The sequence below is a fragment of the Bufo bufo genome, chromosome 6, assembly GCF_905171765.1.
Source record: "Bufo bufo chromosome 6, aBufBuf1.1, whole genome shotgun sequence".
NCBI lineage: Eukaryota > Metazoa > Chordata > Amphibia > Anura > Bufonidae > Bufo > Bufo bufo.
In genome coordinates, this window is record NC_053394.1 from 116130884 (window position 1) to 116155596 (window position 24713).

A 24713-nucleotide genomic window follows, 5' to 3' on the forward strand; every position below is an offset into this window, starting at 1 on the left:
ATCCACTTCTGCATATACAGGTAAAATGTTGGTTTCCACAGATAACTTCCCTCTCCTCTTGTTCCTGTGGAGTATCAAAAACCGCACCAATAGTGAAGTACTGCTGTCATTAACCCCATGTACTCCTGATATTATACTCACAAGCACACGAGGATATGTAAGCACATCAGATGAAGGCCATCATTACGAACTCCTCTAGCTCTCTTCTTCCCATAGATAATCAAACGTCAGTAGAAATGCAGGCAAATCAGACAGAATAAAACACAGCAATCTTGTGCACACACGACCCGGGTTTCGCTCCAAGCTTCGTCAGGGGCATATATCTTAATCATCCGCACAAGTGTTTAAGTATCCACCCAGTCCCCGTCCCCCCCTTTCTCCCAAAGCACTATTTTTACATTGCCAGTATTAACCATAAAACCACTGTATAAAACGTCCATAATATTATAAAAACAAACTACAACCAGAATTAAAATATATTCTTTCATTTTCATACTCCCCGCCGCTATTTTCCTTTTTGGGCACTACACTTCCATTCATAAAGTTGCTCCACCACGTAATCAGCCACTCAGGTTGATTACTACGTGGTTTGTATCCACCAATCATAGTTCAGGTGGACCGTTCCAAATCTATTGTCCATATTTCAACTTACAGAGCAAGGGACCTCCATCCTCCATGTACTGCTCTATCAGGCAAGGTTTTAAATCGAATTCCACGTTTAATCCCTGGGGCTGGATCGTATCTAATTCGTAGATCCACTTTACTTCTTTGCAATCTATCTTCGCCACAGCATCTCCCCCCTCCCCCGCCAGTTCGCCTTCACTAGTTCAATCCCCTCAAAGGTTAAGTCTCCTTGTTTTTTTTTTATGAACATTCCTTGTACTCTCCACCTATCTACAGTATACATGACATCAGATTTATTGCCCAGTTACCTTATGTCCTATGTCTTATATTGTCCAGAACTGTATAAACTAAGACTCAGATCAGCATGTTCAGCAATTGTTCTTTTTTTAATAAGATGAACGTAACCAGGAAAATGTAACATCTTAAAAATAGGAAACAAAATAGAAAACATGAAAATATTTTGTCGAGGCATGAACTTTACAAAGAAAGTGTGATCAGGCTGACATGTCAATGTAATACTGAAAGATGCGCTGGCCGCATGTCTATGATGATGTCGCCATGCACAGCGTCTCGCTGCAATATACAGCTTCATACAAGTTTCCTTCCAGTGTCTTTCAGCGACACCCACTGTGTTTTGCGTGTGTATCCTTGAGCTAGATTCTCTCCACATTAGGGGCTGATCAGTCCCCAGATATGTTCGGTGAACGCATTGCGATTCCATCCAGCGTTGGGAAGGGTAGCAGACAATCCCTCCATATCGCCCACAACCGCTCTCCGCGTAAATAGCAGAGCGCCAAGCGCCCAACTTCACAACTGAACGCCATTGCTCCTCGTGGAACATGTTCAGTGGTTAACTGCAAAGTAATACCATACTTCCAGCATGAAAGTGTTTACGGTCTGTGATACCTGGGGAAGAAAAAGCCAAAGTTAATATCTCAAACAAGCATAGTACTTATACATAACTGGTAACATATGTAACTTTTATATTCAGTATAGCAGAGCATTATCATCTGGGCTTATTCAGACGAGTGATGTAAATTTTATCATCAAAAAATTTCCATCCACATTCAATCAGTTTTTTTATATATACAGTACAGACCAAAGGTTTGGACACACCTTCTCATTCAAAAAGTTTTCTTTATTTTCATGACTATGAAAATTGTAGATTCACACTGAAGGCATCAAAACTATGAATTAACACATGTGGAATTATATACATAACAAACAAGTGTGAAACAACTGAAAATATGTCATATTCTAGGTTCTTCAAAGTAGCCACCTTTTGCTTTGATTACTGCTTTGCACACTCTTGGCATTCTCTTGATGAGCTTCAAGAGGTAGTCCCCTGAAATGGTTTTCACTTCACAGGTGTGCCCTGTCAGGTTTAATAAGTGGGATTTCTTGCCTTATAAATGGGGTTGGGACCATCAGTTGCGTTGAGGAGAAGTCAGGTGGATACACAGCTGATAGTCCTACTGAATAGACTGTTAGAATTTGTATTATGGCAAGAAAAAAAGCAGCTAAGTAAAGAAAAACAAGTGGCCATCATTACTTTAAGAAATTAAGGTCAGTCAGTCAGCCGAAAAATTGGTAAAACTTTGAAAGTAAGGGCTATTTGACCATGAAGGAGAGTGATAGGGTGCTGCGCCAGATGACCTGGCCTCCACAGTCACCGGACCTGAACCCAATCGAGATGGTTTGGGGTGAGCTGGACCGCAGAGTAAAGGCAAAAGGGCCAAAAAGTGCTAAGCATCTCTGGGAACTCCTTCAAGACTGTTGGAAGACCATTTCAGGGGACAACCTCTTGAAGCTCATCAAGAGTGTGCAAAGCAGTAATCAAAGCAAAAGGTGGCTACTTTGAAGAACCTAGAATATGACATATTTTCAGTTGTTTCACACTTGTTTGTTATGTATATAATTCCACATGTGTTAATTCATAGTTTTGATGCCTTCATAGTCATGAAAATAAAGAAAACTCTTTGAATGAGAAGGTGTGTCCAAACTTGTGGTCTGTACTGTATATATAAAGCATTTGGCCTTTATATAACCCAACAATATCCATCAGTATATCCATCAAGGGAATACCCACCAAGCATTTCCATTTTTTTTTATAAAAATGGACCGCACAAGGATGGAACCAATGTGCTGTACATTCATGGGTCCAGTGTGAATAGTCAAGTTTAGAGTGAAATTGGACCAGAATAGTGCCTGTTGTGGTTTTCTCTGAATGGACTGTGAAGAAAATGGGACCTATGAATTAGCCCAGTGACATTAATGTGTCAGTGTCTGTTAAAAACTCGGACATCACATGGACGTGAAAATCGCTCATCTGAATGAACCCTTAGGCCGTTCCTTTGGTGCAGTCTAAGGGCACGAACGTGTGAAGCCTGTGCCCATGCTGTGGACCGCAAATTGCACCATCCGTGGGGCAGGCACATGGGGGATCGCAGACCCATTCACTTGAATGGAAAGAAAGAACGGAAAGAAAATAAGTTTGTGTGCATGAGCCGTAAGTCTAACTATGGGCTGTGGTGTTATGGGGATTAGTACTGTCTTGCTGGATTTTTCCTGTGACCATTTCTGTATAGCACAGCAGCGCTAATGGGCACTGGCAGACCTCATGCACACGACTATTTTTGGTCTGTTTCCGATCCGCATTTTTTGTGGATAGCAAGTGGACCCATTAATTTCTGTGGGGCTATAAAAAATGCTGATGCCTTCCGTGTGCTGTCTGCATCCATGCAGCCGTGCCGTAACTGATTGAACATGTCCTATTCTTGTTTGTTTTAAGGACGAGAATAGGCATTTCAACAGTGGGGGCCTAAAAAAGTCCAAAATACACAGGGCCAGTAACTGCAGTCCGGAAATACTGGATACAGTCATATGCTGGAGGCTTTACATGCAACAGCTTAGAGTTAAAGGGGTTGTCTCACTTCAGCAAATGGGCTTTATCCATATTGCCTCATTTGCTGGCTTGATTCATTTTCCCATCACATTATACACTGCTTATATCCAGGGGTTATGACCACCCTGCAGTCCAGCAGCGGTGGCCATACACTATAGGAAAAGGCACCGGCCTCTCTGGTGGCCAGGACCGCAGGAGAAGGCATAGGCCGGCCTTTTTCCTATAGTGTGCAAGCACGGCCACTGATGCTGGATTGCATGGTGGGCGTAACCATGGAAACGAGGAGTGTATAAAGTGCTGGAAAAATGAATCCAGCCAGCAAAGGAGCCAATATGGACGATCACAATACATTAGTAAATGCTTCGTATTAACTTTCACTACATGATAAATGCTATTTGATGAAGTGAGACCTCCCTTTAATGAACTAGAGCTGTTCTATCGGCACTCAGAGGTAGGCAATTTGGCTTGTGGCCTGATCACATCTCAAGTTCACATACAGGCACACAGTTATTTCCAGCTCCACCCTTGGACAACTGTATATTCTGCACACCTACCTGGTCAAGTGTTTGCTTGAGACGTGCACTTCCATCTCATTGCTTTTATATTCATTAAGTTCTTTTCGAATGGCAGCCTGCAAATATAACACAGGAATGATGAGAAAGTGAAATATCTAACAGATTAAAGAATAGCAAAGTAACGAATCAGGCTTTATAGATTGCAGCACATCAGGGTCTACTGCAGGCGTTGTAAGCAAGCTAACCCTGCCAAATGCTGAAAGGTTGATAGACTGGCTATTCATTTTGTGTTACACAATTGATTGCATGAGGTTGGTAGAAAAAAAAAACAAGCTCCTTAGATTGCAATGCCGTCCTTAATCGTATACTGTGCTTAGTCCGACAGCCTTTAATATGTCTGTTAAATCATCCGCCCGGAGTGTGTAACCCACAAGACATCACATGCCAAGTACCTTGTCTGCTGCAGATAATCTCGTCCAGGGCTTGTCTGCTCGCCTATCATAATCCTGAGCTTTTGCCACCTCCACATAGTCACTAAATCGTATCAGAATTTTTCTCTCTCTCAGTTCATCTACTGTCGGCCGCTGATTGAGCTAGAAGGGGAGAAAAAAAAGGGCAGAGATTGTGTATTAGTGCCATGACAATGTACTTCTACATTAGACTCAACTTTTTTTTTTAGTAGATCTGTGTCAAAAAAATTATTGGTACACTGTGCCCAAGCCGTAGGTTATATTTTTACTATGCATGGCAAAAATTTGGCAGCGTAAAGACAGGGCAGCCATACGCCTGTGAGCAACACGGCACTATAGACCGTATCATACCGTATGGAATGGCCGGCATCATGGAGTAGCCGCTTTGGCTTCTATTTAATCCTCCATTAATCTGGTTTCACTGTAAACACTATCAAGCTAGTCTAGCTGCCAATTAAATACCAGCTTAGAGATGAGTCAGAATCAGCACTTGTGCCATGCATTTAATAAAGTGAAGCCCAACATCGGCAGCTTCACTTTATTGTATCGTAGCAGTGAAGACTGCGGCCATCATTAATCCTGGCTCTGAGTAGCCATAATGAGGAAACACTTACCTTTCTGGTTAACCTTTGTTTGATTTCTCTTCTTTCTTCTTGTTCTATCTGATCGTTTCTTTCTGTGAAGAGAAGGAGATACATGGTAAGTTCTCTCTTGCTCATCCCCAACAAGAAGCAAGACATTCAAAGTTTTCTCTTTTTTTGGGGGGGGAGGGGTCATTGCAATTGATTTTTTATTTTTATATATTTTTTTATTTCCTAAGCAAAATAATATGGCTTTTTTCAGGCATTTTTTTCCCATAGACTTTTCTATCGGAATTCTAGTCTATGACCACTCTCACATGGCAATATTAGGTCACCTGCACACATTGTGGAATATGTTCGTTTTTTCCCAGCGCGGATTTCCAAGTGGAAAAAAACACAGCATATTACAGTACCAGCAAAGCGTATGAGACTACACTAATCTCATGCACACTTTGTGGATCATTTCTGTGCAGAAATTGACCCGCAGTGAGGATTGACAAATCCACATCATGTCAATTATGTTTGCAGTTTTAGCTGCGGGTTTTACAATTTTTAATGAAGGGTGAGATCTGCAGCAAAACCGCATCTAATCCGCAATTAGAAATTGCGGATTTTGGTGCGGATAGGCTTCAGAAATGCACGTAAATTTGTGCGGACCTTAGGTGGGTTGACGTGCAGGTGGCCTTAAGGTGCCTTTATAAAGCAGTTTTTGCAGAAAAATTTCTGTGACTGAAAATCACTTTTGTTCATCTGAATGGGCTCTCTTTAGCAGGAAGCACATGGATTTTTGAAAGGTCCATTCAGGTGAATGGAACTGATTTTGAGTCGCAGAGAATTTTCTGGAACAAAATCTGCCGTGTGTGAAGGCACCCTTATGCATCCGTATTTGTAAACCAAAACTATGAATTGGTACAAAGCACAGAATAAGCAAAGATATGTCCATGATACTTTTTCTTTTCTGGTTTTGGCTTACAAATAATGACGAGTGTGAAAGTGGCCTGTCCTATAGCTTAGTAGAGGAGCGCGACCGCTTTTCTAAGCTGAGCATATTCTATTGCACCACTATCACACCTTCTATGCAATGTTCTCATGTAAAATTATTCCAGACCCCTATCGTGGTCTAAGACCTAAGTAGGGAAATGCAAAATGTCATATATTCCTATTTACTAAAATTGCTGCTTCTGACATAAAATAACACAGCGCCACAATAGAAGCAGAGAGCGACACTTGTCATAGCTATACATTATATTAGAAGTGAAGTAGAGGGGCAGGCTTGTCCATGTCTGCCAATGGCTGGCCTTTTTGTGGACCAAGGACTGGTTTTGCAGCAAGAAGACACGCTCCTTCCTATAAGGCCTATTGCACATGACCTTATGGCTTATTTTTTGTATTTTGCGGTCCACAAAAAACGGATCCGCAAAAAATACAGATGGCGTCCGTGTGCCCCTGATAGAACAGTACTATCCTTGTCCGTTATGCGGACAATAATAGGACATGTTCTATCTTTGAAAGGAAATACGGAAAAGTAAGGCATACGGAGTACCTTCCGTTTTTTTGTGGATCCATTGAAATAAATGGTTCTGTATACGGTCCGTATACGGAACGTAAAAGGAAAAAAAAACATTTGTGTGCAAGAAGCCTTACTCCTCACTACGCCTCTGCACAGCAGCTATAAATAGCTCTTGCTGCAGTGCTGATGGGTGGGATGTGTGATCTGCCAGAGGATCATAGTAAACCCAGGTCTATTTATAGAGCTGCCAGCTAAATAAAGATCCAGGTCAGTGTTACAAGGACCAGCCCCAAAAAAATCACAGGATGCTATTTTTAGGAACTAAGTAAAGGGAAACCCCTAAAAGCTGCCGCTTATTCTGCACATAGGAAGCCTTATAATCCCATTATCCTCTCTCTTGTAGGTGGGATGGCCACGTCTAAAGGGGTATTTCACAGCTTACATACTGTATGCATTGGGCTCTGTGCACCTGTAACATCCCATTTCTTCTCCATGCACTGCACCTTTGTACCTTTCAATTTCTCAGCCCCTGCCTCCTGATCGCAATGCTATATTTTAAGGGGGACAGGAGTCTTGACGGCCTTATATATTTAGACGTGAGAGGTTTGTTCTGTGTCTATTCTGCTTTCTGTGTAGGCGTGTGTTACCATCCACTGCGTGGGAAAAATTACTCCTGTCCTCGACACTACTGGTACCTGTGTGTGAGAACAGCTGTTTGTATTATGGTGCGTACTGTATTCATTCCAGGAATACACCGCACAATATCAGGATTCCAGAATGAATGAATACCAGGGCAAGGACATACTTATCACGATTGTGGCTGTTGTGGTGGTGGGTCCATAAGCATTACATGTGCAACCATCAGAGGGGTTCTCCTAACTTATCCCACGAGTATCATTCCTTACCAAAATAAGATATGTAGTGGAAGGAAGCAGCCCTATTTAGATTTTTTTTACAAGGTATGTAGTAGACTGAGCCTACCCTATTTTGATTTTTAATAAGGTATGTAGTGGAACAAGGCTACCCTATTTTGTTTTTTTAATAAGGTATGTAGTAGACTGACGCTACCCTATTTAGATATTTTAATAAGGTATGTAGTGGAATAAGGCTGTCCTATTTTGGAGGCTATCCCATTTAGATGTTTTAGTAAGGTATGTTGTGGAATGAGGCTACCCTATTTAGATATTTTAATAAGGTATGTAGTGGAATGAGGATACCCTGTTTAGATTTTTTAACAAGGTATGTACAATTTTAATAAGGTGTGTAATAAAGGAACACCTCTATTTTTGATTTTTGCTTGTTTTTCCATAAATAGAAGCTTAGTCTCAATATGAGAATCAGATTTTTTTAAAATAATATCTATAGCATGTCTCTTAGTGAAGGCGTTAATATTAGGCTACTTTCACACTGGCGTTTTGGCTTTCTGTTTGTGAGATTCATTCAGGGCTCTCAGAAGCGGTCCGAAACGGATCAGTTTTGCCCTAATGCATTCTGAATGGAAAAGGATCCGCTCAGAATGCATCAGTTCCGTCTCCATTCCTGCTTGCAACTTTTTGGTGTCCGTCTGACGAAACTGAGCCAAACGGATCCGTTCTGACACACAATGTAAGTCAATGGGGACGGATCAGTTTTCTATGACACAATCTGGCACAATAGAAAACGGATCCGTCCTCCATTGACTTTCAATGCTGTTCAAGACGTCTTGGCTATGTTAAAGATAATACAAACGGATCCGTTCTGAACGGATGCAGACAGTTGTATTATCTGAACTGATCCGTCTGTGCAGACCCATGACGGATCCGCACCAAACGCGAGTGTGAAAGTAGCCTTAGTCACACTGTTAATAACTCTAAGATTAGCTAAGACAGTGCTGGAATTACAAGCTGTTTGATGTAGATGTGAGTTTACAAAGAATGGATCCAGGGGAAGGATTATACAGCACAACTGAGGCAGCATGACCTAATGACTGCTCATTTTCTCTAAGGAACATGTAAAGTTTACAACGGATTTTGTATCTGTTCCTACAGGACTAGTGTTACGTTTCATATGTGTATAGGCCAGTCACAGGTGTCCATTCACGAGCACAGGATATAATTAGAAGCAATGTTGTTCTTATGCCATATACATGGCCTCATGACCCCTGTATTAAAATCAAAGCTTCAGTTCATTTTGATACCTGAGCTCATGCCTGGGGAAATTTGTCACAACACAGCCTCCTTCTAACAGATGCATAAAATGAAAAACACTCAGCAATTTAGGAATGATTCTGGTATTGAAGTAGTTAAATTGAAGCCACATCCAGGGCAGAAGTAGGGGGATAAGGCACATTGTCATCTGGGCTTTTCTCTTCAAATATCAGAAATTGTATCCTGCACGATGATGGATATGACCCCATCCTACTCAGCTCATAGAGTTTTGAGCTGGTTTGCACCAAAGTAGTGGACATCAGGTAAACAACAGGAGGAGTCAAACGTCAGGAACGGCCAGTTAGCATGAATTGTATTCAAGATGGCGGGAACATAGGGAAATCTAACAGGCATGATCCATCTTAAACACAGTTGACAGGTTCCTAACTTCTGACACCAAAACACTTACACCTGGTACTTACACAGGACCATAGGTCCCCCCGTCCCCATACCAGCCCTTGAAGACCCTTTAGTAAACATCTAATATATATATTATATACATACACACACTAAAATCTAATAAAAACAGTTTTCAGTAACACAGAAATATAATGTTGAACTTACGCTTCAGTATATTCCTTCTCTCCAGTTCTTCTACAGCTGGTCTTTGGCTCAGTCGCCTGCGGAAAAACACCAGAATCACATTTTGAACCATGTTTGTGGATGTAAGAGTCTCAGACACGAGGATAGCTGTTGTAATTCTGCTGTTCAGCTAGATCCTGTGATGGAGCCCGGAGCTGACAGTGATCATTAGGAGCAGAGATTCTCTTTTGGAGTCCCCTTGTACTGAAGCTGCGGCTTGTGTGGTATTCCCAGCACAGACACACTGGCAGTCTTCTATACAGCTCCATGCTTACTCCCACCTGTACCGCCTGGCCAATCCGGTATATCTGCACATAATTAATGAGGCTTTCCCCTACTATTCCTCCCCCTCCCATCTCTGTACTGTACATCCACAATCACACAAGACCAAGCACAAAGCGTCTTCTTCACATCGTTCCCAAGTATTGTGACTTTCCAGTATACTGTTCTATTTATCTTGGTGGTTAATAAAAAAAATCCTTAGCAACAGCTAAGTCCATGCACGATCTAAATCATAGTGATGGGGTCTAGAAGGGTGAGATCACTGCTGCTGGCTACCAAAATAGTGGCTCTGCTGGGTGAAAAGAAAGTCTACGGAGATGCTATTGTGTCAAGGAAATGAAATCTCCCCGCTGAACACCTTGGGGTGGGGGAGAATTTATCATGGGGGGGAATTTTTGAAGTCAGTTTTGTTTTTAGTCTGCATTGACAATATTTGCACCAAATTTGTTAAATGGCACACATGTTTTGTGTACATTTGACGCATTTTTAAGCATACCACTTTTGTCTAGAGATGTTACTCCAGAGTAATTTTGTGACTTTTCAAAAAGTCACTGGGGAAGGAGGGGTCGGGGGATTTATCAAGCCCTGCATGCCAGAATACTGGCTTCAAAATATACAATTAGGGGCTTTGCGACTTTTTGGGGTCAACATTTTGTGACTTTTTGAGCCATACGCCTTCCAGTGCTACCTTCAGATTTGGAGTGAAAATTTGGTCAGAATCTCATCGTAGATCACTTTTGTAACAAATTTGACTCCACACCAGGTGTACTTTTACTAAAGAAAAAAGAACCGCACAAAGAACTGACACGCTGCTCTGCTAAGCCGCGCCTCCAACCCCGTTAGACTCCCTCCCTCACCCCCAGCCGACGGAGATTTAAATCAAGAAATGCAGAAGGAACTTCAAGTCGGGTGTGAGGGTTACTTTCGCCCTGCAGCTCATGCTGAGACAGCACAGTGCTGCTTTCTGAGTGTGAGCTGTTAAAAAAGACATCCCTGCATCCGTCCAGGTCCTGCGCCGGACGGAGGACAGGGGCACAGAAAGTCCGACTGTCTGGCCACCCTATGTATTAGGCCATGGTTTTTCCGCACAAGAATCCACACGGAAAAATGCGACACTCACCCACTTTAAAATCTTCTTTAGGGCTCATGCACACGGCCGTGCCCGTATTGCGGCCCACAAACAGTGGGTCAACAATATTCGTGTGTACCCCGCATCACGGATGCGAACCCATTCACTCCCGGTGCGGAACGGAGGCATGGAACCTCACGCAAGAACTACGGAGTGCTTTCATGGAGTTTCTGCCCATGCCTCTGCACCGCAAAAAAGTAGTTACGGATTGGCTCAGGATTCGTTCAGTAAAACTCGCACCATTTCGCAATCAAGTTCAATTAGTTTGGTCAGCAATTGCATTCAGTGTTTGAGATTTTTCCACGTGGGTGCAAACAGTTTTGATGCGTTTTTCACGCACGTGAAAAAAAAAGGAATATTTGCAAACAACATCTCCTGGCAACCATCAGTGAAAAACGCATTGCAACCAGAGTGCATCCGGATGTAATGCATTTTTCACTGAAACCCCATTAATTTCTATGGGGCCATGGCTGCGTGAAAAACGCAGAATAATGGCTCGTTCACACGACCGTTGGTGTCCCGTGCCTGTGCTGTGAACCGCAAATTGCGGTCCGCAATGCACGATCACCCTCCGTGGGGCAGGCGCATGACGATCGCAGACCCATTCACTTGAATGGGTTCGTGATCCCTCCGTTCCGCAAAAAGATAGAGCAAGTTCTATCTTTTTGCGGTGCGGAGGCATGGAACGAAACCCCAGAAAGCATTTCCTAGTGCTTCAGTAGTGTTCTGTTCCGTGCTTCCACTGAAAGGGTCCGCATCCGTGATGCGGAATGAAAACGGAACGGTGCCCGTGTATTGCGGATCCGCAAATGCGGTCCACAATACGGGAACAGGACACCAACGGTCGTGTGAACGAGCCCTAAGGCTACATGCACACGACCGTATGTGTTTTGCAGTCTGCAAATTGCAGAAAGCGGATGACATCCGTATGCCATCCATTTTTTTTTTTGCAGATCCATTGTAACAATGTCTAAAACGGACAATAGGACCATTTTTTTTGCGGGGCTACGGAACGGACATACGGATGCGGATAGCACACGGTGTACTGTCCGCATTTTTTGCGGACCCATTGAAATGAATAAGTCCGCAACCTATCCACAAAAAAAACATAATGGACACGGAAACAAAATACATTCGTGTGCATGAGGCCCAAAGAACATGTTGCGATTCTCACGCAACGCAGAACTGATGCATGAAAAAAACACTTGTGCACAGACCCATTGAAATGGATGGGTCAGGATTCAGTGTGGGTGCTATGCGTTCACTTCATGCATTGCACCCGCGAGGAAAACTCGCTTGAGTCAAAAGGACCTAACAGTTCTGTCTAGAAATGCTACTCCAGTTTTCCTACTCCAGTTTTCCACTTTCTTTGCAACATTATAAAAATTCTCAGTGACAAAACAGGAGTGAAACACACTGACATACTGTAGCTAACCATGGCCATTTCACACCCATTTTTGGAGCGAGTGGTGTAAAAATGTAAGAAGTAATTTTAAAATTTATGCGCAAAGGACCCAAAAAATGTTTGAAGCCAGAATTCTGGAGGGCAGGGCGTGATAAATTCCCCCCAATGAGTTTATGCTAATGAACGTTTATGTCAGAAGTTTTGACCATGCCAAACTGTTGACAGCACTAAGTAAAGACTGGGGAGAGCAGTACAAACATACCTTTTGTAGAGACGTTCTTATCAGGAGTACTGAGGATATGAAGTTTTATTCTTCCAAACGCTGCTCACTCAAGTGCCCAGGCAGCTTTACTGTGAACTGCTCCCTGCATTCAGCTGCTTCACAACCCCTCTCCTCTGACAGAGGCTGTGAAGCACTTCAACGCAGAATAAAACTTCAAACTCACACTACTCCTGATGAGAAAATATCTACAAAAAGTAGGTTTGTCCTGCGCTTCTCAGCCCCTACATAGTGCTGTTGGCAGTTTTCCTGACAGACTCCCTGTTTTTACAAGGAAGTGAATGGGAAGGAGTTACAAAAGTGATCTTTTTTAATACTAATGACAAGTGTACAACATAAAATAAGCTGACAAAAAACTCCAGACTTTAGAACTGTCATAGAATTATGTGCAGCTCAAGAGTAAATCTGAGTTACACAACCTGGATTTTTGCACTAATCCTCTACAGTTTTTAACACGCTTTCATGCCAAGACAGACATATTAATCTGGAAGCCATAATACTGGGGATCACAATAAGAACAGCGGAGTACAGTAAATAAAATAGTTAATTTAATTAACCCAGAAATACAGATAAAGTCAGGATGTGATAGAGGATACACATGGATATATATTAGATATATAGATATTAAGATATATGGATATGAGAGGCAGCGGGATGTGAGATAGATAGATAGATAGATATAGAAGATAGATATATAGATAGATATAGAAGATAGATATATAGAAAGAATATAGATAGATAGATAATATTAGATAGATAGATAATATGAGATATATAAATATTAGATAGATAGAAGATAGATAGATAATATGAGATAGATATAATACATATACAGAGAGATGAATATATGAGATAGATAACTATGGCACAGCGATGTTGCAATGTATAGATACTGTGACCGAAGAGAGCAATAGATGTGAGATAGATAATTATGAGATAGATAATTATGGCACAGCTAGACTGATAGACGATTAAGAAGGATCAAAGAGGGAGACGTAGATGGACATATAAATATAGTTCGCACTCCAGCAATCGTGATGAAGAGATCCATGTCTTTATTCACCACAGGCATCATTTTGACCTTCTCAATGGAGTCTCTATGAAGTAGATACCGTAGACAGATTTGATAGAAAGACAAATCAGTATTTTTTATCCATGAAGCTGTCCTCCACCATTGCTGTCTTGTAAGTAATGTCAAGTGTGTATTCGGTGAAGACCTAACCATGTCATCCAGTAATACCTCACACTCAAAGCTATACAGCCATTCTGCTTTTTATTTCCAAGCAGAAACCAGGAGATTAAAGCGTCGTGACTGCACTTGTGGCTGAGTGTTAATGCTGGGGGAGGGGGCTCTGCGCTGTGTACTAGCTGCAGACATATCTTCTACCTGGAACATCTGTATAGGATCCCCGCTGCCACGCTCCAGCCGCCCCATTTTAAGACATTTAGAAAACATACTTTTTAACCCCTTAAGGCTAGGGCTACACAGCGATCTTGGAGGACACAGGTGTTGCGCCACCAAGGATCACAGTGTAGCAGGGCAGCCATAGAAATGAATGGGGTCACAGCGTGACTCGCACGTTTGCCGCCACCCTGATTTTTTTTCGATTCAGTGGTCATGCTTGCAGCAAACATGCGAGTCACACTGCAACCCTGCTCATTTCTCAGGCTGTCCTGCTACACTGCAATCCTTGGTCACACCCAAGATCCCCCTGTTGCCCTAGCCCTATTGCCTTCATGGAAGTTAGTCGGGAAAACCCATTTAAAGTCCTTTTAATAAATTTGGAGTTAATAAAGGGGATCCTCAAATGGGAATCCATGTATACAGTATGATCCAGAATGGAGAGCTGCTACTATGTACATCTTTTACCATGGAAAATCAGGTAATCGTTTGGCATACATTAGGTTATTTAAAGGGAGTCTGTCATCAGTCGCAGGTCTAATAAACCAAGCAGATTGACAAACAGCCTTTGGGCGTGGGCAGCACGATGGCTCAGTGGTTAGCACGGGTGCCTTGCAACGCTGAGGTCCTAGGTATGAAACTGACCAAGGACAACATCTGCATGGAGATTGTATGTTCTTCCTGTCTTTGCATGGGTTTCCTCCGGGTACTCCGGTTTCCTCCCACACTCCAAAGACATACTGATAGGGACCTTAGATTGGGAGCCCCATTGGGGACAGCTTGATGCTCATGTCTGTAAAGCACTGCGGAATATGTCAATGCTATATAAGTGAGTAAATAAAAAATCTTTGCTTTAAAATTCAATGCCTCCATTGTGCAAATTAACACTTTCAAAAATTATGAAAAATGAGAAGACCAAAAAGATCAAAACGTCACCATGCATGGTGCTGTCAATCAGAGTGGAGAGGGCACAAAGACATGGTTTGATTCAGGTGAGCAAAGCTTATTTGTCAGTCAGCTTGGTTTATTAGAGTCTCCCTTAATTATGGATGTGTTCACAATCAGTGGCGTACATAGAGAAGTAAGGGCCCCATAGCAAGGATCAAACCAGGCCCCCCACACAGGACAGAAGGGTTTCGGCCTAAACCCTTTTCAATGACCTTAATCAATTTAGAGGGTAGAGTCCTGACCAAGTTTTCAAGTTTCCACCCCCAGTAGAGGAGGAGATGATCCCAACTATGACTGGGCCCCCTCTTGCCCTGGGCCCCATAGCAGTCGCCTGGTCTGCCGCTATGGTAGTTACGTCCCTGTTCACAATGTAGAAATGAGATATGAAGTAAGCCTTTGCTGAAAATCCTTGTCGTTTTGATATGTGATAGCTTCTGGAAGTCTGGCTGGATCAAGGGTACAGGGTGGGTTGACTTTTTTTTCTCCCTTTTATATGATTGGTCTTTTTTTTTTTCCTTTTATTATATAGTCACAGACAGACCAGTTCTGAGTCTCTTAAGGTCTAACAGCTCTGCCATTTAGAAGACCAGGAGCAAAATGATGGTCTAGTAGTATAAACTGTGGCTCTGACACAGGTTTAAAGTTTAGACTCAGGCCCTGTACATGTATAGATCATAAAAGTTAATGGGTTGTAGTCTTGGTATGATTCTTTCAGGCTACAGCATATCCTATAGCAGTGATGGTGAACCTTTCAGAGACTGAGTGCCCAAACTGCAACCCAAAACCCACTTATTTATTGCAAAGTGCCAACACGGCAATTTAACCTGAATACCAATACAGTAATATCTTCCATGTACTTTATCATTTAGCTATAATAGCTTTCCTACATTTAGTGCGCTGCCTGTGCCATTCATAGCGCACCCTGCGCTGATGAATGGCAGGAAAAGTCTAAGGCATATTGGTACACCATAGACTTTTTCCAGGGTGCGGGTGCCCACAGAGGGGGCTCTGAGTGCTGCCTCTGGCACCCGTGCCATAGGTTCACCACCAATGTCCTATAGAGTCAGTCCAGAAGAGAGCAAAAGTGGATCTGTCCCACCAAATTTCTATTTTTGTAAAGAAAAATATTTTTTTGCCAATGGTTTCATCATCAGATGCACAAAGCATTAACCTATCCTGTACTGCACCATCACAGAGACACCAAATATGTTTACAGATACACACTACCGGTATTACATCATTTCCCTGGATCTGTGATACTAAGCACAGACTGGATTAACAGGGACATCCCCTTGAGCCGATTTTAATCTGATGTTACTATGGAAACTTCAGACTCTATAGATTAATGAAACAAACCCAAGAACTGTGTCAGGGAATCTGTTCATAGAAGAACTGCAGCTTACTGCGAGAAATCTTTTTTTTTTTTTTAAGTGAAAGTGAATCAGGGATGTCATCTTTATTTTTGGAAACCACATCATATATCTGAGATCATGCTTAGAATGAAAAAATGTTGCATGTAATAAAACAAGCTGGGTTCCTCATGTTAAACATGGATGTGTGTCTTTATAATCTTTGCATTTTATGGACAGGAATTCTTTGAATAGAGGAAATGTACAGGCAGATATGGCTCCCCCTGTAGAGAATAACTGCGCTCGCTTCCATTTAGAGGTTCTCCCTTTAAATAATAAAATTCTAGCAGCCTGCAGGCACCGCTAGGGGGAGCTCACTCCGTATGGATGTACAGAAGAGAATAGAAGAGTATTGGCACAGTGTCATATACATTGGGAGCACTGATGCAGTGTGAGTAGAGGGTTCTAAAGAATATAAACTGTAGCACACGTGAAGATAGCATAATAAACCTATCTTCAGTAAACTCCTAAGCTCCCTCTAGTGGCAGTTATAAGCAGGTAGAATTACAAATATTCAAAACATCTCAATTTTTTCAGTACTGAGTATGAGCCCCAGACGCAGAAAAACATCTTTTGCAATTGCCGACCAGTGACATTCCAGTTGCCCTCAATGGGAGACAAGTTCAGAGACACTGCACGCCATAGTAGCATGTTTAGGCCAAGCAGGCTGCTCACAGTAGCACAAGCAACATGCAGCCTGGCCGTGTACTGTTGAAAACTGGCTCCTTGGGCACTCTGACAGAATCACTGGTTCCACAACCAAATGAATTTAACGCTGAGCTTAGTGTACCACACCATAATCCAGGGAGTAGGACGAGTGTGATGTTCTCTTGTGAAGTGCTCTTCATGACGTTGCCTAGTTGGTCTCCGGATCACTCCCAAGCTATCATTGTGCCTGAGACCAAAGCGGGACACATCGCTGAAAAGTATAAACCTCCATTCCAGCTTCCACTGCCGTTTTGCTGTGCACCATGATAGCCTTTGTGAGTGGTGATGTGAGATCAATATAACACCTATAACTAGATGTCTGGTTAGTAGCCCTATGTCGTGCTTTCTGATGGTTTGTGCAGATACTGTATGCTGCCCTCGGCTTGGGATGTGACGTCCAATTCCACTTGCTGTACAGAATGGATCACTACGCACCATTCTTCTAATCTGACGATCCGTCCCTGCTGGGGTTCTCCTATGTGCACCTCTTGCTGTTATTCCAGTTTGTCATCGTTCTCCCAACCACTGGGACACACAACGTTGAACAGTGCCGACATCTTGGTCTAAACCAAGGTCTCTCAGTTCAAGGATTCTGTCCCTCTCAGTTTGCGACAAGTGGCGATGACTGGCACCTCGACAAACAAGAGGCATCGCACAATCATCCCACATGACTTGCTCTGAATCATGTGGCTAAAAAACTTTGCGTTCAATCTGTTTTTTTGCCCCTCCCATATGCCGCAGATTGGAGCTAGGTGCTTGAAAATGTGATCATTTGCAGATCTTAGTGACACCTGCTACTTCCTTGATGCATAACCTTATGGCTTGTCCTTTGTGTTACAATTTCAGTGTTGAGGAAAGTAGGTAATTTAAAGGGAACCTGCCACGTTAAACATGGTGTTTGAGCTGCAGACAGCTTGTTACAAAGCACTGGGGGGGGGGGCGGATAGATAGTTTTCTGGGATTCAGTATAACCTGCATGTTATTTATTGAAATTCCTACTCCTTCTGGGCTTTAAAGTCAAGTAAGTGGTCCTATCAAAGATTGATTGTGTATACAGGGATAGCGGTCAGTCACTCACCCCCTCCTTGACTTCAAAACCCAGAATGAGCAGGAATTTAATTGAATAAATTACAGGTTATTCTGAATCATTTTCCATAAAACTGTATTTCGATCTGCTCAGCTCCTCCTGCTCTGTAACATGGTGCATTTTCATGGTGACGGGTTCCCTTCAAAAGGAATCTTTCATCAGGACAGAAACTATATGCTATGAAGGAAAAATAAGCCGGTACTATTGCGTAATTTGTCTAACAATCAATCTTATAGGTCAAAGACCAAACCATCCTTCCTACTCTTCTATTAGACTGTTACACAGAAAAAGCTGAGCGGCAAAATGGCAGGTGTCTTGGTCTTCCCATCTGCCTTCGGGCCAGGACCATTGATTTTGCCTGATATTGCGCAGTACTGGATTACCTGCATGAGTTTAAATGGGTTGTCTCATGAAAAATATCCAGCAATTTTCAAACCAGCACCTGGATCTGAATTCTTTTGTAATTGCATGTAATTAAAAATGAATGATAGCCAATGAGTTATTTAATAAAATGTATCTGTATAGCGCCACCTGCTATTTTTTTCTTCATTTCTATGTCCACCTCTCTGAGGTGGACGCACATGCTAAGTTCAGGGGTGGACTGAGAACTTAAAGTGGCCCTTGAAAAAGTACTAAGGCTTCTTTCACACGGATGTGTCGTGTGTGCATTGCGGGTAACCTGCGCAAGTGCGCACGCAATTTCAGTCAGTTTTGACTGCGTTGCATTGTTCAGTTTTTATCGCGCGTGTGCAATGCGTTTTGCACACGAGTGATAAAAAACTGAATGTGGTACCCAGGCCCGAATCCGGACTTCTTCACTGAAGTTCGGGTTTGGGTTAGGTGCTCTGTAGATTTTTATTATTTTCCCTTATAACATGGTTATAAGGGAAATTAATAGCATTCTTAATACAGAATGCTTACTAAAATGTCGATTGAGGGGTTAAAAAATAAAATAAATGAACTCACCTTATCCACTTGATCGCACAGCCGGCATCGTCTTCTTTCTTCTTCTTTCAGGACCTGCAAAAGGACCTTTGATGACGTCAGTGCAGGTCCTGCTGAATGAAGATAGAAGAATCTTCTATCTTCATACAGCAGGACCTGCGCTGACGTCACCACGCTCACCACGTGGTGAGCGTGATTACGTCATCAAAGGTCCTTTTGCAGGTCCTGAAAGAAGAAGAAAGAAGACGATGCCGGCTGCGCGATAAAGTGGATGAGGTGAGTTAATATATATATTTTTTGAACCCCTCAATCGACATTTTAGTAAGCATTCTGTATTAAGAACGCCCCGAATGCTAGTGTGAAAGTAGCCTAAAGTGTGCAGCCATGCCTGTAATTTACACGCCCCCCAGAAGAAGCGCACCTTGCTAAACGTACGTCGGGCTGCCTGCTCTCCCAAAACTGGTCAGTTTTTATTGCAGTGATTGTATCGTACCACTTGCTGATTGTTTGTAGAGGTAGATTGGCTTGTATTGCCAGTCAGGGCCATCAGTTTATATTTTGTTACCTGCACATGGTGGTTGTTTTTTGTGTTACAGGGAATTGTTGCAATTGCGAATAATGGGGTTTTCAAAACAAGCTTAATAATTGATATATAGTAAAAAAAAAAAGAAAAAAAAAAGAATGCTATTATTTCCCTTATAACCATGTTATAAGGGAAAATAATAGAGTGAATTTACTTTAATGGGGTCCAGGGTTGCTCATCCCTATCATCTCCTAGCAACCATGCGTGAAAATCGCACCTCATCCGCACTTCCTTGCGGATGCTTGCGATTTTCACGCAGCCCCATTCATTTCTATGGGGCTTGCGTTGCGTGAAAAACGCAGAATATAGAACATGCTGCGATTTTCCCGCAACGCACAAGTGATGTGTGAAAACCCCCGCTCATGTGCACAGCCCCATTGAAGTGAATGGGTCCGGATTCAGTGCGGGTGCAATGCGTTCACCTCACGCATTGCACCCGCGCGGAAAACTCGCCCGTGTGAAAGGGTCCAGTTTTGTTGTCAGGTCCAAATTGATGGAAAGCAGGGCAAGTAATACCATATTGTGGTACATTATACCGCCCCAACAGAGCCAAATACCACAGTCCATCACAAAATTCTGCCAGCAGCACAAAATACATCCCTAAAAACCTCCACTGGCCGGCTGTGAGGAGGGCCAAGTCGCCCCCCTGGGCATCGGCCCACCGGGAAATTTTCCTGGAAGGTCTATGGCCAATCCGCCCTTGGCTCAGTTGCCTCCTGAGCTGTGATAGGAAGAGAGCTGCAGCAATAAGGACATGTGCCTTGAGCTGCAGCAGAAAGAACATGCCCCTTGAGCTGCCAGCTTCATATACATAGAGCAGAGCAATGAACACAAAGAATGGGGAGAGCGCTAGATCCATTTTGAGGTACAGGGCTGGTTCTAGCTTTGTTAGGAGATTGTCATGTACGATATGATGTTGGATTTTCATTTTTTACATTAATTATGGGATAACTCATTTAATACATACATATATGTATAAATATGAGGCGTGGGTATTGACTCCTGCCATGATGTTCCGCTCCTGTAGTCTTCATGGCGGAGAACAAAACCCTTTCACATAGATTCCTCATGAACACAATGTTTTTCCTGTCTGTTGCCCTTGAGAAACGAAATCAGCGTTATGTCTAAGAGAAACCTGTCATATTTTCTGATGATTACTGTCACATTATTTAGAGGAAAGAGAATGTAAAAATATTAATTGCCGTAGCTAAATATACCCAGCAGGAATTACAAATCTATATTTACCTGCAATGAGAAGTCAATCTATTTCAGAAGAGCTTTTTCCCTTACGCAAAGGTGTATTTCTGGAAACCCACACAATCCTTTGACACGTCTGGTAATGTGTGTGCTGCTCATGTACAACATGTGCCAGCATTCTCAGAACGTATCAGCAAGCACTTAGCGCGACAGTATTATATGCCCAATAGGACATAAACCTGGGAGTAATCCATTAGGAGTGTCCTCATGGCTAAAATATGTGGCAGATCATTTTTGGTGGGGGAAAAGCTGCCAAATACTGCAACCTTATTTAGCTCTTCCCCATTGACTTCAATGGGGAAAGCAGGTAAAATATGCTCGAAATTAGCAATATGCTAACTTTGAAGCATAATTGAAACCAGCTGTGTATAAAAACGTGACCGTGTGGTTGCGTTTTTCCCATTCAAATCAATGGAAGCTGTAAAATGGCCATCTTATGTTTATGAAATATGTCCCATATTTTAACCATGTGAACTCAGCCTTATCGAACAGACATGCCACCTGTAGTACGATTAGCCCCTTAGGGTACCTTCACACGCGGCAGATTTTGTGGCAGAAAATTCAGCTACTGAAAATGAATTCCATTCGTTTGAAAGGGGCAGCAAGCACATGGATTTCTGCAAGCACCATTGAGGTGAATGGAACTGATTTTCAGTCGCAGTTTCCCCAAAAATCTGCCATGTGTGAAGGCACCCTTAAAGACCAAGCCAATTTTGGCAGCGTTTTTTTCATCCCTGGCTTCCAAGAGCCATAACTTTTTTATTTTTCTGTTGACAGCTGTATCAGGCCTCTTTTACACAAGCGATAGGGATTGTGCCAGGATCCAGGCAGGAAAATAATGATGGTTTTGCACACAAGTTCAATTAGTTTATTCTGTGATTGCGTTCAGTGTGTGGGTTTTTTTCCGTCTGGACTGTATCCCTTTTTCACGTGCGTGAAGGAAAAACAAAAAAAATAACAATGACATCTCCTAGCAACCATCAGTGAAAAACACATGGCATCACTCAAGCCTCATTCATTTCTATGGTGCCATGGCTGTGTGATAAACGCACAATCTAGAACATGTTACGATATTTCCTGAACACAAACATGATGCATGAAAAACTACGCTCATGTACACAGACCTATTGAAATGAATGGGTCAGGATTCAGTCCGTTGGCCACACTCAACGCATCCGGATGGAAAACACGCTTGTGTGAAGAAGGCCTTATGGTATTTTTCTGATGCAGTGATTCCAATTATGTTTATTTTTTTATTGTTTGTTATGTTGTGCCAAAAGTGAAGAGGTGGAATGAATTTGTAATATTTGGGTGTGTGTGTGTGGGGGGGGGGTTATATTTTTGAAAACTTTATGAAACCGTTTGTCCTCTAGGGATATTGAACCTGCAATCTTCTGTATTGCAGTGTATTGTAATTTTGACTCTGGTAGTAATAAGACGTAGCCCTGGTTGCCCTAGGGCACCCAATGATTGTGTCACAGTGGAAGGGGTCGGGTTGTGATCATCATCAGAGTCGTCTTTGATCACGGCTGTTGCAGGCGCATGTATAGTGTAGCCATCACCTTTGGTGTACTGAGCTGGCTCTGCTCTTGATCCTGCTGCATACACCCCTGCCGTGAATGTGATATACTGTACATGTACGTCAGGATGCATCATGAACCACCAAGATCCTTCAAAGTTTTTCCATACACAGCGGCACTCTCATCCATCCCAATTATATGCTTGAATGTAGCTGTTTTGTAGTTCTCTACATAGTGAATACATAGTAGGCGCTGCTGTTCCAGAAAAAAAAAAGCAGAAGTAGGTCCCTGAGAGGTAGCTTCACACTGACCCCTCCATGTAAAAGCTGACATGGAAAGAGAGATGACAGGGCAGGCAGGCTCAAGCTGCAAGACACAGGAACACATGGAGATCCTGCAGTGTGAGGGGACAGAAGCACTTTGTTACTGGTCTGTTACTTGCTGCCCTTAGGACTCTTTCACACTTGCGTTGTTGTGTTCCGGCATAGAGTTCCGTCGTCGGGGCTCTATGCCGGAAGAATCCTGATCAGGATTATCCCCATGCATTCTGAATGGAGAGAAATCCGTTCAGGATGCATCAGGATGCCTTCAGTTCCGGAACGGAACGTTTTTTGGCCGGAGAAAATACCGCAGCATGCTGCGCTTTTTGCTCCGGCCAAAAATCCTGAGCACTTGCCGCAAGGCCGGATCCGGAATTAATGCCCATTGAAAGGCATTAATCCGGATCCGGCCTTAAGCTAAACGTCGTTTCGGCGCATTACCGGATCCGACGTTTAGCTTTTTCTGAATGGTTACCATGGCTTCCAGGACGCTAAAGTCCTGTTTGCCATGGTAAAGTGTAGTGGGGAGCGGGGGAGCAGTATACTTACCGTCCGTGCGGCTCCCCGGGCGCTTCAGAGTGACGTCAGGGCGCCCCACGCGCATGGATGACGTGATCGCATGGATCACGTCATCCATGCGCATGGGGCGCCCTGACGTCATTCTGGAGCGCCCCGGGAGCCGCACGGACTGTAAGTATACTGCTCCCCCGCTCCCCACTACTACTATGGCAGCCAGGACTTTAATAGCGTCCTGGGTGCCATAATAACACTGAACGCATTTTTAAGACGGATCCGTCTTCAAATGCTTTCAGTTCACTTGCGTTGTTACGGATCCGGCAGGCACCTCCGGCAAATGGAGTGCACGACGGATCCGGACAACGCAAGTGTGAAAGAGGCCTTACACAGCATTCACAGCAGTGCAGTGTGGTGAGACTCCGACCCCTCTGTCTCTACAAAGCCAGGCATGATGGGAAATGTAGGATTCTTTAGAAAAAACATATCTGAGGAGAATTAAGCACGATGGCTGACATCCCACAAATTACACAGCAAATAAAACAGGTATACACAAAGCATACACGAGAGAGTCTATCTTATTCTTTAACCCCTTAGTGACCACAAAAATATTTTTAAAATCGCATTCCAAGAGCTATAACTTTTTTGTTTTCTCATCAATGTACCTGTATGAGGTCTTATTTTTTGTAGGACAAGTTATACTTTTTAATGCACCATTTTGGGTACATGTAATAATCGATTAACCCCTTCAACCGGACATGACTTAACACCCAGCGCTGTACATGTACGGCACGGTGATCGGGCGGGTGCAGGAGCTGCGCCCGCCCGATCAGCGGCAGTCGTCCGGCAGTCACTGATAGCCGGACCCCTGCTGTATGCGCCGGCATCAGTGAAATCACCGATGCCGGCGCATTCAACTCTGCACAGCTGCGGTCATCGCTGACCGCAGCACGTGCGATGTCCGTACAGGGAGGAAGCAGCCATCGGGTCCCCGCGCTGCTGTGACGGGGACCCGATGGCAGGGAAGGCAGCCCGATGCCTTCCTTAGGCATCATGGCTGCCTTCCGTCACAGCTGTGTGAGATACAGCCCCCTGAATCTCACAGGCAGGAAGGCCGTAAGTGTATTACAGTGTGTAATACACTTACAGCCAATGCATGACAATACAGAAGTACAGTATTGTCATGCATTGTAAAGGGGATTACACCCCCAAAAGTTGAAGTCCCAGAGTGGGACAAAAAAGTTAAGTGAAAAAAAAAGTTAAAAAAAAAGGTTTTACAAAAAATTAAAAGTTTCAAGTAAAAAAAAAATAATGCATCCCAAAATAAAGTTAAAAAAAAAAGTGAAAAATAGGTAAAAAAAGAAAAGTAGACATATTAGATATCGCCGCGTCCGTATCGACCGTCTCCATAAAAATATCACATGACCTGACCCCTCAGGTGAAAACCTTCAAAAAAATTAAATAAAAATAGTGTTAAAAAGATTTTGTTTTTGTCACCTTACATCACCAAAAGTGCAACACCAAGCGATCAAAAAGGCGTATGCCCCCCAAA

The 24713-nt window shown here is 43.0% G+C and overlaps 1 protein-coding gene across 1 annotated transcript in view; it reads right to left on the reverse strand.

Moving 5' to 3' along the window:
• Positions 1–1037: 1037 nt before the first annotated feature.
• The window catches only part of PHACTR3 (phosphatase and actin regulator 3), a 196221-nt gene continuing 172545 nt past the window's right edge, over positions 1038–24713 (reverse strand). Inside the window, exons 7-11 of the mRNA XM_040435867.1 lie at positions 9356–9411; positions 5129–5190; positions 4497–4637; positions 4084–4160; positions 1038–1530 (exon numbers count right to left, since the gene is read on the reverse strand). Of these exons, the coding sequence (XP_040291801.1) occupies positions 1515–1530; positions 4084–4160; positions 4497–4637; positions 5129–5190; positions 9356–9411 (352 nt within the window). The 3' untranslated portion in view covers positions 1038–1514. The remainder of the gene's footprint in view (positions 1531–4083; positions 4161–4496; positions 4638–5128; positions 5191–9355; positions 9412–24713) is intronic.